The sequence below is a fragment of the Canis aureus genome, chromosome 32 (assembly GCF_053574225.1).
Source record: "Canis aureus isolate CA01 chromosome 32, VMU_Caureus_v.1.0, whole genome shotgun sequence".
Lineage (NCBI taxonomy): Eukaryota > Metazoa > Chordata > Mammalia > Carnivora > Canidae > Canis > Canis aureus.
In genome coordinates, this window is record NC_135642.1 from 34668029 (window position 1) to 34683932 (window position 15904).

At 41.1% G+C, this 15904-nt stretch overlaps 1 protein-coding gene across 2 annotated transcripts in view; it reads left to right on the top strand.

Annotated features, from left to right (window-relative positions):
* The first annotated feature begins 223 nt into the window (after positions 1 to 223).
* Positions 224 to 15904, top strand: part of HACD3 (3-hydroxyacyl-CoA dehydratase 3) — a 40185-nt gene continuing 24504 nt past the window's right edge. Inside the window, exon 1 of one of the 2 annotated variants that reach the window (XM_077881534.1) lies at positions 224 to 481. In XM_077881534.1, the coding sequence (XP_077737660.1) occupies positions 395 to 481 (87 nt within the window). In that variant the 5' untranslated portion in view covers positions 224 to 394. The remainder of the gene's footprint in view (positions 482 to 15904) is intronic. The other variant, XM_077881533.1, reaches the window with a different exon arrangement.

A 15904-nucleotide genomic window follows, 5' to 3' on the forward strand; every position in this document is an offset into this window, starting at 1 on the left:
GCCACCCAGGCATCCCTCGTTTTTCCTTTTTAAGCCTGTCTTAAAGCATCGCGCCGGGGAGGAGGGCAAAGCGCCCCGCATGCACCTGCTGATTCCCGACTTCCCCGGCGGCCTCCTCAAGCTGCGGCGTCACGGGCGCAGGCCCCGCCCCCTCCCGCCTCTGCGCGGCCCGGCCCCGCCCCCTCCCGCGGGAGCCCGCGCCGCCCCCGCCCCCGCCCCCAATCTTCACTGCGCAAGCGCGGCCCCGGAGCGTGGGGTGTCTCGAGGTTGCCGGCTGCCGGCGCTCAAGAGCGCGGGGGTTTGTGGCCTGCGTTCGGCCGGCTCCAGTCGCTCACTCCCCGAGGCAGGCAGCGAGGCGCCGCGACCGTCTCCCCGCGCCCCGGGCAGTGTGGCCATGGAGAATCAGGTGCTGACGCCGCACGTCTACTGGGCGCAGCGACACCGCGAGCTGTATCTGCGCGTGGAGCTGAGTGACGTGCAGGTAAAGGCCGGTGCGGACGGCGGGACGAACGCGGGCCCGCATCCTGGGACCCGCCGATCTCCCCCATCCCCTTTGTCCCGGAGCGCGCGGGAGAGCCTGCAGTGCGCCAGCGGGTTCGGCGCCCCCGTGCACTTTGGGCGTCCAGGCCCAGGCACAGGCTGGCCCTCGTCGAGGAACACCCGCACACCTGGGGCCTGGGGCGCGACCCCCTGAGGGCTGCAGGTGCCTTCGGAGGCTGCGTGAGCCCTTCGCGGCCCTCGGAGACTGCCCCGGGCCTTCTCTTTGTTCGCAGTCTGCGGCCTGATGGAACCCGCTCTCGGCCCCGGAGGCCTGGCCGTCGAGGTTCGGGTGTGCCGAGGCCCTTCGGGTCGTGGGAAGAGCTCTTTGGGCCCGGGGTGCAGAACGACAGCGGCTTGCAGGGTGGTGGCTGGACGTCCCGCGCTGGCCAGCGAGGTCCCGCCGGGCCGGTCCGACGTTCGCAAGGCCCGCCTCTGCCCCCCGCCCCCACCCGGAGGGGCCACACCCACCTTCCAACCGTTCAGTGATGGAAATCATTCTTATTAATTTTAATTTTAAAATCCACAAGACCCAGAGAAAGTGGATTCCTTCCACCCCCCTCCCCCCGTTTTGAAGGGTTGGGAGCTCAGGCTTGCGGAGTTGCATAGAGAACTTAAAAATTAAGTTACATCGAGCATTTATGTTTGATTTCCTTAGCCCCCTGTGTGAACAAGCCGATGCCTCCTAAATGGTTGGAGATACCAGGACCTGTGTACGCCCTGCCTCTGTCCAAACCATTCAGGATTCCAGGTTTTGAGAAACTGGAGTTTTTATCTCGAATGTTCTTTCTCCAGTCATCCTGACTCCCTACTTCTCCAGGACACCTATGGCGATTTGTAACCTCCTTCACTCCATGTAACTTTCTCTGCCCCCTGAGTCAGTTGTTTATGTTTCTATCTGTCCCCGTCTGGCATATTTCTTGCAAAGTGTAGGTGCTCTTTGAAGTGTGGATTTGATTTTGTTGAATTGAATCTCTGTTTCTGAAATTTAAACCTGTTTTCCCGCTGAAGGATAAAGACAGTCCTGGCCATAATGCCTTTAAATAGGATGTGGCATTGCATGGTGTGTCATTTAATGTGTTAAACCAAACTGGATTATATTTTTGCGTCAGAAGATGAGTAAATGTTCTGTACTGTCTCCCTCTACTCTGCTCCAGGGTGTTGCAGTAAAGAAGGAAACAAACAATCATTATTGATGGGGATCAAAGTCTCCATCTGGAGAGGGTTTTCAGTAAGTGAGGAACATGTGTTATGACAGTCTCTTTTTAAAAAGTAATTTAGTCAAGCATTATGTAGACCAATTAAACTCAGGCCCTACCCTCTCTAGGTGTCATCATGTAATTAAGGATGTACTATTCTGGGATACTTTTCAAAGTCGCAAACACTAAAGGTGTTTTTAGGGGACTAGGATGGTGGTGGTGGTCAGAAGAAATAGAAATTAGTTGGACAAGTGAAAGAATGCATCATATTTATGTTTGCCTTGAGAGAGCTAAACCTCTTAGTTAAGAAAGATGAATATGTGTTAATCATATTTGGTATATTTAGAAATATGAAAGGCATACATTTGTAATGTATTATGGTTAAAGAAATGAAAAGGTGGAGGAAAAAAATGGAAGTTTCTTTTGGAGAGAGAAATCCTTTTATTTCTGGGAAAAAATGCCTCCCCTCCCCCCCAAGCAATGTGTTAATACCACTCATAAAAGAAATCTACCATGTGTGAGGTACTAGAGATTTACAGAGATGAGTCAGACAGCCTTGGCTTTCGAAGAGCATACTATCTAGAAGAACCATACAGGCAAAAAGTTTTGTGTAGGCATATGTTTATGGTTGAATTGGAGTTAAATTTGAACCAGGTCTCTGGTGTTAAAGGAATTTGTTACCTCTCTTATGTTTAGTTAGAGATGGCTTCCAGGAATGAGATGAAGTTTTCTTGTCAATCTGAGATTAGAAGAACTTTCTAGAAAGAGAAGGGCATAGACTCTTAGGTTGTCTGACTTATACCATGTCAATGCACGACAGCCAAAGACTGCCAGGGAAACACCTCTGGTTAAAAAGTTGGGTTTATTACACATTTCAACAATGGAGAGCATAGCTCATGGGGGACAATGCTGTCTCATTAAGGGAGTTAGAACTGATTATAGGATTTGGATGCTGTCAGAAAACAGAGGCAATTCTGTGGTTGGTTATCAGAATAAATCTTATCTGTAAGGAGGAGAGACTAGTAAAAGAATAAAAGTAATTGGTAGAGAAGTAGCAGTCTCATTTTGGCCAAGAGAGAAGTATTGCCTGCTATTTTGGGGGTGGCATAGTGGCCACATTTTTGTCTGTGCTTATGCAAAATTATGAAATGACCTATGTCTCATTTCATCAAGGTTTCAGAATAACCTTGTCCAAGGTTGGTATTCTGTGACATTACGTTCAATAGGAGAATAACATGGCCGAGTTGTGAGTGACAGGCCACCCCTGAATGTGAAGCCTGCTCTTTAAAAAAAAAAAAAAAAAATCTCACTTAATTGCTCCATCTAGGGCTGTGGAACTGGTAATTCAGGCTCTGGATTGAGCAATTCACTTATTCAATGAAAACCGTTTGTGGAGCTCCTACTCCTATCTCATTAAACTGGCTGCTGGGTTGTTGGACAGCTCTCTGTTGCTCCCTGTTTCTTGGCGTTTCCCACACCTTGTATGTGACTGACATTTACTGTCGAATTGCAGTTTGAGGGCATCAGCTTTGTTCCCTTCCCTTTCTGAGACACAGAGAACTGTCCAGGTTTCACATCTTTATTCTGTCCTTGGAGGTACAGGGCTAGTGCCTGCTGAGAAACCACTACTGATGTGAGGGAGGAATGGTGTACAGTAAAGACTTCCAGTGGCAGCATTGTCTGTGTTTGAGGTAAGCAATAACAAAGATGCCAGCTGGAGTCCAGTGGGCTAGGGCAAGGTTATTTTCAAATAGAGTTTATTTTCAAGATAAGCGTAATAGACAAGTTTGTGCCAACAACCATAGCTGTTCGTTTATCAAGGTTTTGGTTTGTAGATTTTAGTTGTATATAGACAAAGTGCATACCTTTGTTTGGGAGCTGTTTGACAGATACTGTCCTTGTCCTTACTTGGTGGACAGTCTGATAGAAAGAGAGGTAACCAAAGACATGAGATTGGGTTCTTGTGCTTCTACCTCCCATCTGGTGGCTATGGATGATTCACGTAATCTTATGTGCCTCAGTGTCTTCATCTGAATAAATGTGAATACACCTAATTTACAGGATTGTTTTGAGGTCTGAATGGATAATGGATTTGAAAGTGCTTTGTAAATTCTAGTTTGCTATTCTTTTTTATTGTTTAAGATTTTATTTATTTATTCATGAGAGAGAGAGACACACACACACACACACACACACAGAGGCAGAGACACAGGCAGAGGGAGAAGCAGGCTCCATGCAGGGAGCCCGACATGGGACTTGATCCCGGGTCTCCAGGATCAGGCCTTGAGCTGAAGGCAGCGCTAAACTCCTGAGCCACCCGGGCTGCCCATCTAGTTTGCTATTTAAGTGAAAGGATTACTATTATAATATTAAACTTTAGGTGAGAGAGAGAAACACAAAGAGCAGTAGAAAAGGGTAGAGTCTATTAGCAGAGTTTTCCATATATCAAAACATATTGTATAGCAGAGGTGGCTTTGCATATTAATAGGAGAAAGGATCAACCATTCATGAGGTTGTTTGGGGATGGTTGGTAATCCAAATAGCAAAAAGATAAAATAAGATCTTCCCTCATGTCATACACAAAAGTCAATTCCAGATGGTTAATGACCTGAATGCATAAGGCAAAACTAAAAGAAAATAGGGGAGACTATCTTTATGGTATTGCAACAGGGAAGAATGTATTAAACAAGACACTCAAAACATAAATCTTAAAGATTAACAAATGTAAGGCAAGTTGGAAGAAGATATCTACAGCTATCCCTGACAGATGACTAGCATCTGAAATATATAAAGAACCACTTACAGATCAATAAGAAAAAGAGGTATTACCCATTAGAAAAAGGGGCAGAAAATATAAGCAATTCAGAGTAAAAGGAAATAAGAATGGCCAATAACCCTGAAAAGATACTTGATCTCAATTGTAATAAGGGATATGTAAATTAAAGGGATAGTATTTGTTAGAAAATGGTAATTTTTTTTACATTAGATTGGGACAAATGAAAAATCCAACATTACCAATTGTTGGTGAGATTGTTCAGCAATAGGACATTTTTATACAATTCTCCCCCCAACCCCACCAAAGACCACCAGAAACATCTTGTTTTTAAATTTAATTTTATTTATTTAAATTCAGCTAATTAACATTTAGTGTATTATCACTTTCAGAGGTAGAGGTCAGTGATCCATCAGTTGTATATAACATCCAGTGCTCATTATATCACATGCCCCTCTTAATGCCTGTCACCCAGTTATCCCAATCCCCCTCTCACAACCCTCAGTTTGTTTCCTATGATTAAGTCTCTTATGGTTTGTCTCCCTCTCTCATTTCTTTTTTTTTTTTTTTTTTTAATTTATTTATGATAGGCACACAGTGAGAGAGAGAGAGAGAGAGAGGCAGAGACACAGGCAGAGGGAGAAGCAGGCTCCATGCACCGGGAGCCCGACGTGGGATTCGATCCCGGGTCTCCAGGATCGCGCCCTGGGCCAAAGGCAGGCGCCAAACCGCTGCGCCACCCAGGGATCCCTCCCTCTCTCATTTCATCTTGTTTTATTTTCCCCTCCCTTGTCCCATGTGCCTTTATTTTGAGAAACACCTTGTTTTAACAGTGGGTTTATTGCTTGTTTCAATGAGGGAGAACACATTTTGGGAACTGTGAGATGTCAATAAGAGGGTTTTAGAAATAAGTGGTTATAGGATTTGGGCTTTGGTTGGATGATTGGGAAAGGGCCTAAGGAAGTAGGGATTCATTTTAATGGGATGCTATTAGACTGTGGAGACAATTCTGTGATTGGATATTTTGTGGATGGCCCAGTGAATGACTTGTTCTTAGACAAAATTATGAGTTGACCTTATGTTGTGTCATTTTATCATGGTCTGAGTAACCTGAGTTGGTTTGCTATTCTTTGAGATTGTTTATGTTCAATAGGAGAGCAAAATGGCTTTGCTGTGAGTTTTAGACCAGTTTGTAATAATTTTCAGATCTAGCTGTGAATGTTAGATCAGTTTCAGACATCAGGACTGCCTATTTTCTTGCTTAAAAACAGTTTTAAAAATCATAAATATCTTTCTATATATAGTTCATTCTTCTGTACACATAAATTTAAGCAAAATAAATTGGTGAAATTTTTCCTAAACCATCTTCATATTTTAGAGTCTACTCTTCTGAATCGCTTTTCTACTCAGAGATGTCATGGTCTATGTTTTCCCACATAGTATCATCCTCCATACCATTAAGAGAACTAGTAATGCAGCATTTTTGGAAGATTGCCTTACTGTTATCTCTGCCATTTTTTTTTTCAAGTCATCATGACCTATTTATAAGTTTTGATGATGGCACTTTCTTGATCTGACCAGACGATGTCAACAGAATACTTCCAGATGAGAACCAGGACTCATACTCCTTCCTCAGACAGCCTTCAAGTGTTTTAAGACTGAAAAATAGTTGCAACTGTCTAGTCATGCCATCTGAAATAATAGCCAAGTTCACACACGTCAGGCCCTGACAGCCATGTTACGGCTGCCACTTTGCCAAAGCACTTGTAAGGCGCTGCTATCAATTGTATATGCTGATTTTAGAGATATTAAATGTAAAAAAATGTGCATTTTAGAATTGATGAAACGTAGCAAAATTTGGAATTGTCAGGTAATAAGTTGTAGAATTTAAATTCCTGAGACAGGATGAGCTTGCCCAGGTAGAGTATAGATCAGAGGTTACCAACTCAAATGCCCAAAATAGTGGTAGTGTAGTGTAGTACAGTGTAGTAGTGTAGTGTAGTGATGAGGAGCCCAAATGTGTTTGAGCCTTGATTTGAATCTCGGTTTTGCCACTTGCTGACTTTGTAATCTCGGGCCAGTCATATAACCTCTGTAAGCCTCAGTTTCCCATTTGTAAAATCGTTATAACAATAGTACTATTTTTTTAGTGCTTTGTGTCTTCGTGTGTGTGATCTAATTATGTGGAATGTTTTGAACGATACCTGGCATATCTGAGTGCCCAGTAAATGTTTGTGAAGTGAGCTGGGTGGGGAGTGTGGTTAATTAGGAGGATAGGGTTCATCTTAAGGGAGGAGCTATTGTCATGTAAGAATGCAGATCTGAGGTTGGCATCTGATTTTCCTAATTGGTGAAAGAGAAGCTGGGAAACCAGCTTTTTTTTTTTTTTTTTTTAAGATTTTATTTATTTATTCATGAGAGACAGAGAGAGAGAGAGAGAGAAAGAGAAAGGCATCCTTATGATGCCTGAAGAGAGAGAGAGGCACAGACACAGGGAGAAGCAGGCTCCATACAGGGAGCCTGACATGGGATTCCATCTCGGGTCTCTGGGATCAGACCCTGGGCTGAAGGCGGCACTAAACTGCTGAGCCACTGGGGCTGCCCAGATTTTTTTTTTTTAAATGAAAGAAACCTCACAGTTTTACACTGGATTTATTTAACAAATACATGTAAAGGCTTATTGTGTGTTTGGGAGTCTTCCAGACTCCAGGACTTGGGCATGAGCATGGGTGATGGAGGGCCCTCCTCTCAATGAAATTTATGTGCTAAAGCTGGTGGTGGTGGTGGTGGAAGAGTTATAATCAAAGTGAACAAATTCATTGAATAGTTCCAGATAACAACAAATGCTAAGGAGAAGGCAAAACAAGAAAAATATGAGAAGGGGTCATGAGAACTGCCACAGATTGGGTTGTCAGGGATGGTCTTTTTGAGGAAGTGTCATTTGAGCAGAGACCTAAATGTGAAGAAACTGCAAAATTATGAGGACTGAATGTCGTGGGAAGAGGGAACAGCTCCTGCAGAATCACTAGGTGGAAAGTACTTGCTGGTGAAGTCAAATTAAAAATTAGTCCATAAATAAAACAAAAGCAATTCTCTGTGGCCATATAAAATATTTGGCCCTTTCAGATGCCAGTATATGGCAGAAAACTGATAGATGTTAAAATCTGGTGCCAGGGCGCCTGGGTGGCTCTGTCAGTTAAACATTGCCTTTGGCTCAGGTCATGATGTCAGGGTCCTGGGATCGAGTCCCGTTGGGCTCCCTGTTCAGTGGGGAGCCTACTTCTCCCTCTCCTGCTGCTTGTGTGCACATACTCTCCCTCCCTCTCCCAAGTAAATAAATAAAATCTTTAAAAAATAAGAACTGGTGGAGATAGGAAGCAGCCCAGGGTTGAATCCTAAGCTACTCAACCATTTAGAAGTTGAGCAGAGGAGAAAGGACAACAAAGGATAGAAAAGGAATAACATGAGCCATAAAATCCAGATGGTGCCCTTAGTGTGTGTCCTGGAAGCCATTTCTGTGGGGTGTAGTCACCTGTGTCCTGTGCTGCTTAGGGGTTAGGTATGATGAGATTATATGTCTATTGGATTTGCCAGTATGGAGGTTATTGATCTTAATAATAACAGTTTCAGTGGAGTGGTAGTGATAGAGGCTAGATCAGAGTGGATTCAAGAGTAAAATTTTTTTTAAGGATTTTATTTATTTATTCATGAGAGACACAGAGAGAGGCAAAGACATAGGCAGAGGGAGAAGTAGGCTCCCCTCCGAGAGACCAATGAGGGACTCAATCCCAGGACCCTGGGGTCATGACCTGAGCCAAAGGCTGATGCTCAACCACTGAGCCACCCAGGTGCCCCAGGAATTAAGACCTTGAAGAAATGGCTGATTATTCCAAGCCTGTACTAGAGAAAATATATACTCAAAGGCTACAAAGTCATGTCAGAATAACATAGGAGCTGGTCTGAAGGGATTTCCACTGGCCAAATTTGTGATCATTTGAACAGCAACAAGAATAAGAGTGGATTTTGACCAAGGGAACTAAAAGCCAAGATCCATCAGTCCATAGTGATACTTTAAAGGAAAGGAAGATGGTGATGCTGAGGGAGGCTTAGTGGAAGGGGCAGGAAGTGGGTGCAGTTACAAAAGAGCAGTGCCAGGGATCTGGAAGCGTTCAGTATCTTGACTTTGATGGAGGGATGAACCTACACTTGTAATAAATCCTATAATACTTACACATGTGCACTCAAATGGATATAAGTCAAACTGGGAAACTGTAAATAAGGTAAGTGGGCCATATCAATGTCCATATCCTGACTGTGATACTATATTACAGGTATGTAAGATATTGGGGAAAAATTGGGCAAAGAGTGCTAGGGGTCTCTTGGTGTTCCTTCTTATCACTGCACATGGCTTTATAATTATCTCAATACAAATTGCAGTATAAAAAAATAAAGAGGGAAAAGAGAGAGAAAGGGAAAACCCTTACAGAAGAATGCCAGCTAAAAAATGAAGAAAGAATGATTGAATTAGGGCAGCCCCGGTGGCGCAGCGGTTTGGCGCGGCCTGCAGCCTGGGGTGCGATCCTGGAGACCCAGGATCGAGTCCCACATTGGGCTCCCTGCGTGGAGCCTGCTTCTCCCTCTGGCTGTGTCTCTGCCTCTCTCTCTCTCTGTGTCTATGAATAAATAAATAAAATCTTTAAAAAAAATCTTTAAAAAAATAAAATCTTAAAAAAAAAGAATGATTGAATTAGGAAATCATCGTTGTGTGGCCTCCAAATCAGGCAAGGATTACCAGTGGATGACAGTTCTATTGAAGGAAAGAGTGTAGAGAGTAGGAGGTTACACTGTTAGACACTTACTAATTACAAAAGAAAAAATACCTTTGAAGTAGAGGATTTTGGCGGTCCCCATCTCTTAATTAAATGATCAAGGTTAGTATCACCCATCTGATGGCACAGGCCTCTTCCTTATGATGCCTTAAGAAGTACTCTTATCAAAAAAAAAAAAAAAAAGAAAGAAAGAAAAAAGAAATACCCATGTCACCTATGAAATATTCTTGTCAAAAATGATTAATATGAAGGGATGTCCAGACAAATCCAGAACGTGATACATGTTTTGAGGTAACTGGTGTGGATTAAAAATAGTAAAAGTAGAAGTCTGTGTTAGGTTAAGATAGAACAGTCAGATGGAATGTATGAACGTTGATTGGATTTATTTATTTATTTATTTTTCAGGCAAAAATGTAGTAATGGTTTAAAAGTAGCCACATCAAGAGCTCCATTGTGAATTGGGCTCTATTTTCTCTTCCTTTGAATCTGGGCAGGTCCTGTGGCAACTTAATTAATAGAATGCTGCAAAATGATGCTGTGGCCAGTTCCAGTCCTAACCTTTTTAAGAGGACTGCCAGCTTGTGCTTCTCTCTTAGAACACTTTCTTTTTTGTTTTTTCTTTTCTTTTTTTTAATTTTATTTATTCATGAGAGACACAGAGAGAGAGGCAGAGACATAGGCAGAGGGAGAAACAGGCTCCCTATGGGGAGCCTGATGTGGGAGTCGATCCCAGGACCCTGGGATCCCGACCTGAGCCAAAGGCAGAAGGTCAACCACTGAGCCACCCAGGTGTCCCTCTTAGAACACTTTCTATTAAGACATTTCCTCCCAGAACTCAGCAGCCCAACTGTGAGAAACCCAAATCACACAGAGAGGTCACACATACAGGTACTCCAGTCAGCAGTCCCAGCTAAACTCTCAAATGACAACCAACGTCAACTCTGAGCCATTGGAGTGACCCATCTTGGATGTGCCAGCCCAATATACTACAGAGCTAGCCAACATCACATGGAGCATAACTGTCCAGCTAAGCTCAGTCACCATGCATAGCTTAGTTTAAGATAATAAAACGGTAGTTTTAAGCAGTGAAGTTCTGCATTACAGTAGGTAACTGAAACAAACATTTTTTCAGGCAATTGTTTTTGTTTGTGGTTTTTTTTTTTTAATTTTTAATTTTTTTATTTAAGATAGTCACACACAGAGAGAGAGAGATTGGCAGAGACACAGGCAGAGGGAGAAGCAGGCTCCATGCACCGGAGCCCCACGTGGGATTCGATCCCGGGTCTCCAGGATCGCCCTGGGCCAAAGGCAGGCGCCAAACTGCTGCACCACCCAGGGATCCCCTCAGGCAATTGTTTGAATAGAAACTATAGTGGAAGATACAGAATTTTTGTTTCTAGGTGTGAGAAAATTGTGGTCATTATGTAAGAGAACGTCCTTGTATTTAGAAGAAGCATGCTGAAAGGTTCAGAGATAAAGTGTCATGATGTCTGCAGTTGGTGAAATGGTTGAGAAAAGTCGCATGTATAAAAAGCTAGTATGATAAATATAATCGATTGATGAATGGCATGAGTATTCATTATACTGTTTTTCTCCTCAGTGTTTTAAATGCATTAAATTTTTTTCAAAATAAAATATTGGGTTGAGACACTTTTTTAGGAGGGATGCCCAGCACCCGCCTGTGTATTTGGTGATTCACTAGAAAGACCTTTGAGATTCAGTGTATAGTTTACTCCAGGTGGAGTGCAGCGAAATTCCATGCAACAGGGCTTGGTCTCATCCTCTCAAACCTTCCTGTGGGTGTACACTTGAGTTGCTTTTTTTTTCCAGCGGTGAAAACTGCAGTGACTTATGTGTAATGTTTCTGCCCAGGGAAGCCCATTAGAGAGTTAGCACTCACGTACCCAAATTCTAGACTCCCAGAAGGAAAGTTGGTGTTCACCATTAATCACATTGTCTGTAGGCACAGTGAACCAACTGTTAGGGGATGGAGGAAAGCCAGGTTTTCCGATGCCTGCCAAGGGCTGATCTTGGAAACAGTACCTTATAAAGATAGCAGCCTCATGCTTGTTCTATAACTTTCTTTGTGCATATATTAATCACATACATGTGCAAAACTAAATACTGATGATTTATTTATTTACATATTTTATTTGAGAGAGAAAATAAGTGAGAGATATCAAGTATGTGCACAAGGCAGGAGAGAGACGGGGAGAGGAGAAGCAAACTCCCCACTGAGTAGGGAGCCCAGCTCAGAGCTCGATTCCAGGACCCTGGGACCATGACCTGAGCCAAACGCAGATGCTTAACTGACTGAGCCACCCAGGTGGCTTAAATACTAATGATTTAAATAAGATCTAAACGTCTAAAGGCTTAGGTAGCAGATAGTCCACTGAACTCTGTAATTCTGTCAGAAATTATGAAAATGGGATGAAATCCATCCCAACTCCTATCCCCAGAGGCCCTAGCACTAAGCAGAGGAGTTAAAAATCATTAGTTGGCTCTTAAAAGATTATAAGATTATATAGCCCAAGTGTACACAGTTTTGAAGATCTAAAAATGCCCATGAATTTAGTTTAAAGTGATCACAACTGGTGGAGGCCAGCTCCTAAGTGCGTGGCAAACGCAGATCCTGGTGACAGAGCTGTGCTGATAATCAGATTAGAGTTTTAGACAAAAGTGTATTTTCAGAGATAGAAAGGTCATTTCATAATGATAGAGGTTTGAATTCATCAGGAAGGTAGAACAATATTAAAGTTATATGTAACTAACAGCCTCATAAATACATAAAATAATAGAATACATAAAATAATAGAAGGAGAAGGAGAAACAGACTAGTTGACAATAGTGTGATTGCTCAGTAATTGATAGAATAACAAGATAAAATCCAGTAAAGATATAGATTATGTGAACGAATGGTTAGCAGTAAATCCAGTAGAACACTGTATCTAAATTCCAGAACATACATTTAAGTTCACTCAGAACATTTATGCAGTTTGACTCTATAGTGTTTCCGAGTGTAGGTCTCCACAAATTTGAAAGGATTAAAATCATACAGAGAATGCCCTCTGATCACTGTACAGTTCAAGTGGAAGTTAATAACAAGATAACTAGAAAATCTCATATGTTTGGAAATTAAATACTTCTCAGTAACCCATGTGTCAAGAGAGAAACAATAATGAATACTAGGAAATATGTCAGACTGAATAATAATGAAAATACTACATTCAAAACTTGAAATATGTAACCAAAGTAGAGGTTGGCAGAAAATTTATATTCTTTTTTTTTAAAAAAAATGCAGCTGACATATTAGTGTCAGGTGTACAGCATAGTGATTTGACATCTATATACATTATGAAATGATCACCACAGAAAGTCTGTTACATCAGTCACTGTATAGAGTTATTATATTATTGACTAGATTCCCTTTACCTTATATTCCCATGACTTAGTTTTATTTTTTTTAAAGACTGTTTATTAGAGAGAGAGCAAGCATGCGAGTGTGTACAAGCCAGGGGAAGGGGCAGAGGGAGAGGGAGAAGCGGACTCCCCTTGAGCAGGGAGCCTGATGTGGGCCTTGATTCCAGGACCCTGGGATCATGACCGAGCCGAAGGCAGGTGCTTAACCGATTGAGCCACCCTGGTGCCTCTATTTATTTTATAACTGGAAGTTTGTACCTCTTAATCTCCTTTACCTATTTCACTTATTCCCTTACCCCTCTCTTCTCTGGCAACTACCAGTTTGTTCTTTGTATTTATGAGTGTTTCTGTTTTGCATTTTTGTTTTGTTTTTTTTTTTTAGATTCCACATATATGTGAAATCATACAGTATTTGTTTCTTTCTGTAAGACTTACTTCACTTAGCATAATAGCCTCTAGGTCCAGTCATATTGTCATGAATGGCAAGATAGTGTTCTTTTTGGTGGCTAGTATTCCATTGTGTATATATGGCACATCTTCTTTACCCATTCATCTCTTGCTTACGTATTTTTGCCATTATAAATAAATAAATAAAAAATAATGCTGCTGTGAACGTAGGGATACATATATCTTTTCAAATTGGTGTTTTCATTTCCTTTGAGATAAATACCCAGAAGTAGAATCGCTGGATTATATGGTAATTCTACTTTTAATTTTTTGAGGAACCTCCACACTGTTTTCCATAGTGGCTGCACTAATTTGCATTCCCATCAACAGTACATGGGGCTCCCTTTCCTCCACATCCTCACCAAGCTTTTTTAGGGGGGTGGAGAGGGAGATTTTTTTGGATAATAGCCATTCTGACAGGTGTAAGGTGATAGGGTTTTGATTTGCATTTCCCTGATGATTAGTGATGTTTAGCATCTTTTCATGTGTCCATTGGCCATCTGTATGCCTTCTTTGGAAAAATGTCTATTCAGATCCTGGGCCTATTTTTAAATTGGATATTTTTTTGATGTTGAGTTGTAGATGAATTCTTGATAGATTTTGGATATTAATCTCTTATAGTAAAGATCACTTACAAATGTCTTTTCCCATTCAAGAATTGCCTTTTTGTTTTGTTAATGGTTTCCTTCACTGTGCAAAAGCTTTTTAGTTGGAGGTAGTCCTATTTGTTTGTTTTACTTCTTTGTCCTTGCCTGAAGAGACAGCTCCAAAACAATTTTTTTCTTTTTGTTTAAGATTTGTTTTAGAGAGAGTGCATGCAAGGAAAGCAGTGGGGAGGGGCAGAGGGAAAGGGAGAGAGAGAGTCTGAAGCCTACTGAGCTGAGCATGGAACCTGGTGTAGTGCTCAAATTCAGGACCCTGAGATCATGACCTGAACTAAACCAAGAGTTGGATGCTCAACTGGCTGCGCCACCCAGGTACCCCCCTTCCGCCAAAATATTTCAAAGACCAATGTCCAGGATCTTACTATCTATGTTTTCTTTTAGGAGTTTTATTGTTTCAGGTCTTACATTGAAATTTTAAATCTATAATCTATTTTGAGTTTATTTTTGTAGATGGTGTGAGAAAGTGATCCAATTTTATTCTTTTACTTGTAGTTGCCCAGTTTTTCCAACACCATTGATAGAAGAGACTGTCTTTTCCTCATTGCATATCCTTGCCTCCTTTGCCATAGATTAATTGACCATGGAAGGGTGGCTTTATTTCTGGGCTCTCTGTTCTGTTTCATAGATTTATGTGTCTATTTTTTTTATGTGTCTATCTTTGTACAAGTACTATACTAATACTATTTTGGTTACTATAGCTTTGTAGTATGCTATATATGTGTGTGTGTGTATATATATGTATATATGTATATAGCTTTGTAATTCCTATAGTTTGAAATCAGGGAGCATGATATCCAGCTTTGTTCTTCTTTCTCAAAATTACTTTGGCTGTTTGGGGTCTTTTTGTTGCTCTGTACAAATTTTAAGATTATTTATTCTAGCTCTGTGAAGAATGCCATTGGTATTTTGGAAGGGAGTGCATTTCATCTGGAGATTGCTTTGGGTAGTGGACATTTTACCAATATTAATTCTTCTAATCCATGAGCATGGAATATATCTTTCCATTTATTTGCATCCTCTTTAATTTCTTTTGTCAATGTCTTAGTTTTCAGAGCACAGGTCTTTCACTTCTGTAGTTAATTTTTTCCCTAGATTATTTTATTCTTTCTGATGCAATTGCAAATGAAGTTGTTTTCTTCATTTCTCTTTCTGGTAATTCATTATTAGTGTATAGAAGTACAGCACATATCTGTGTATTGATTTTGTATCCTGCAACTTTATGGAATTCATTGATTCTAGTAGTTTTTTGGTGGTATTTTTATGGTTTTCTGTATATAGTTTCATGTCATCTGTAAATAATGGTAATTTTACCTTTTTTTTTTTTTTTTTACCAATTTGTATGCCTTTTGTATTTGTTTTTTTGCCTGATTGCTGTGGCTAGGATTTACAGTACTGTATTAAATAAAAGTGAGGAGGTTGGTCATCCTTATCTTCCTGATCCTAGAGGAAAAGCTTTCAGGTTTTCACCATTGATTATATATGATGTTAGCTGTGAGTTTGTCCTCTATGACCTTTATTTTTTTAATTTTTTATAGTTTACTTTTTTTTTTAAGATTTATTTATTTATTTATTCAGAGAGAGAGAGAGAGAGAGAGGCAGAGACACAGGCAGAGGGAGAAGCAGGCTCCATGCAGGGAGCCCGACGTGGGACTCGATCCTGGGTCTCCAGGATCACACCCTGGGCTGCAGGCAGCGCTAAACCGCTGTGCCACCAGGGCTGCCCCTCTATGACCTTTATTATGTAGAGGTGTATTCCACTTTGTTGAGAGGCTTTATCATAAATAATGATAAATTTTATGTACTTATCATTGGATATTAAATTTTGTCAGATGCTTTTTCTTCTTTATTGAGATAATTATATGACTTTATCCTTCATTTTGTTAATGTTGTGTATCATGTTGATTTGTTTGCTGGTCTAATATTGGACCATCTTTGCATCCCTGGAGTAAGTCACTTGATCATGGTATATGATTCTATTAATGTATTGTTGAATTCAGTTCACTAATTTTATTTAAGGATTTTATTTATTTTTGA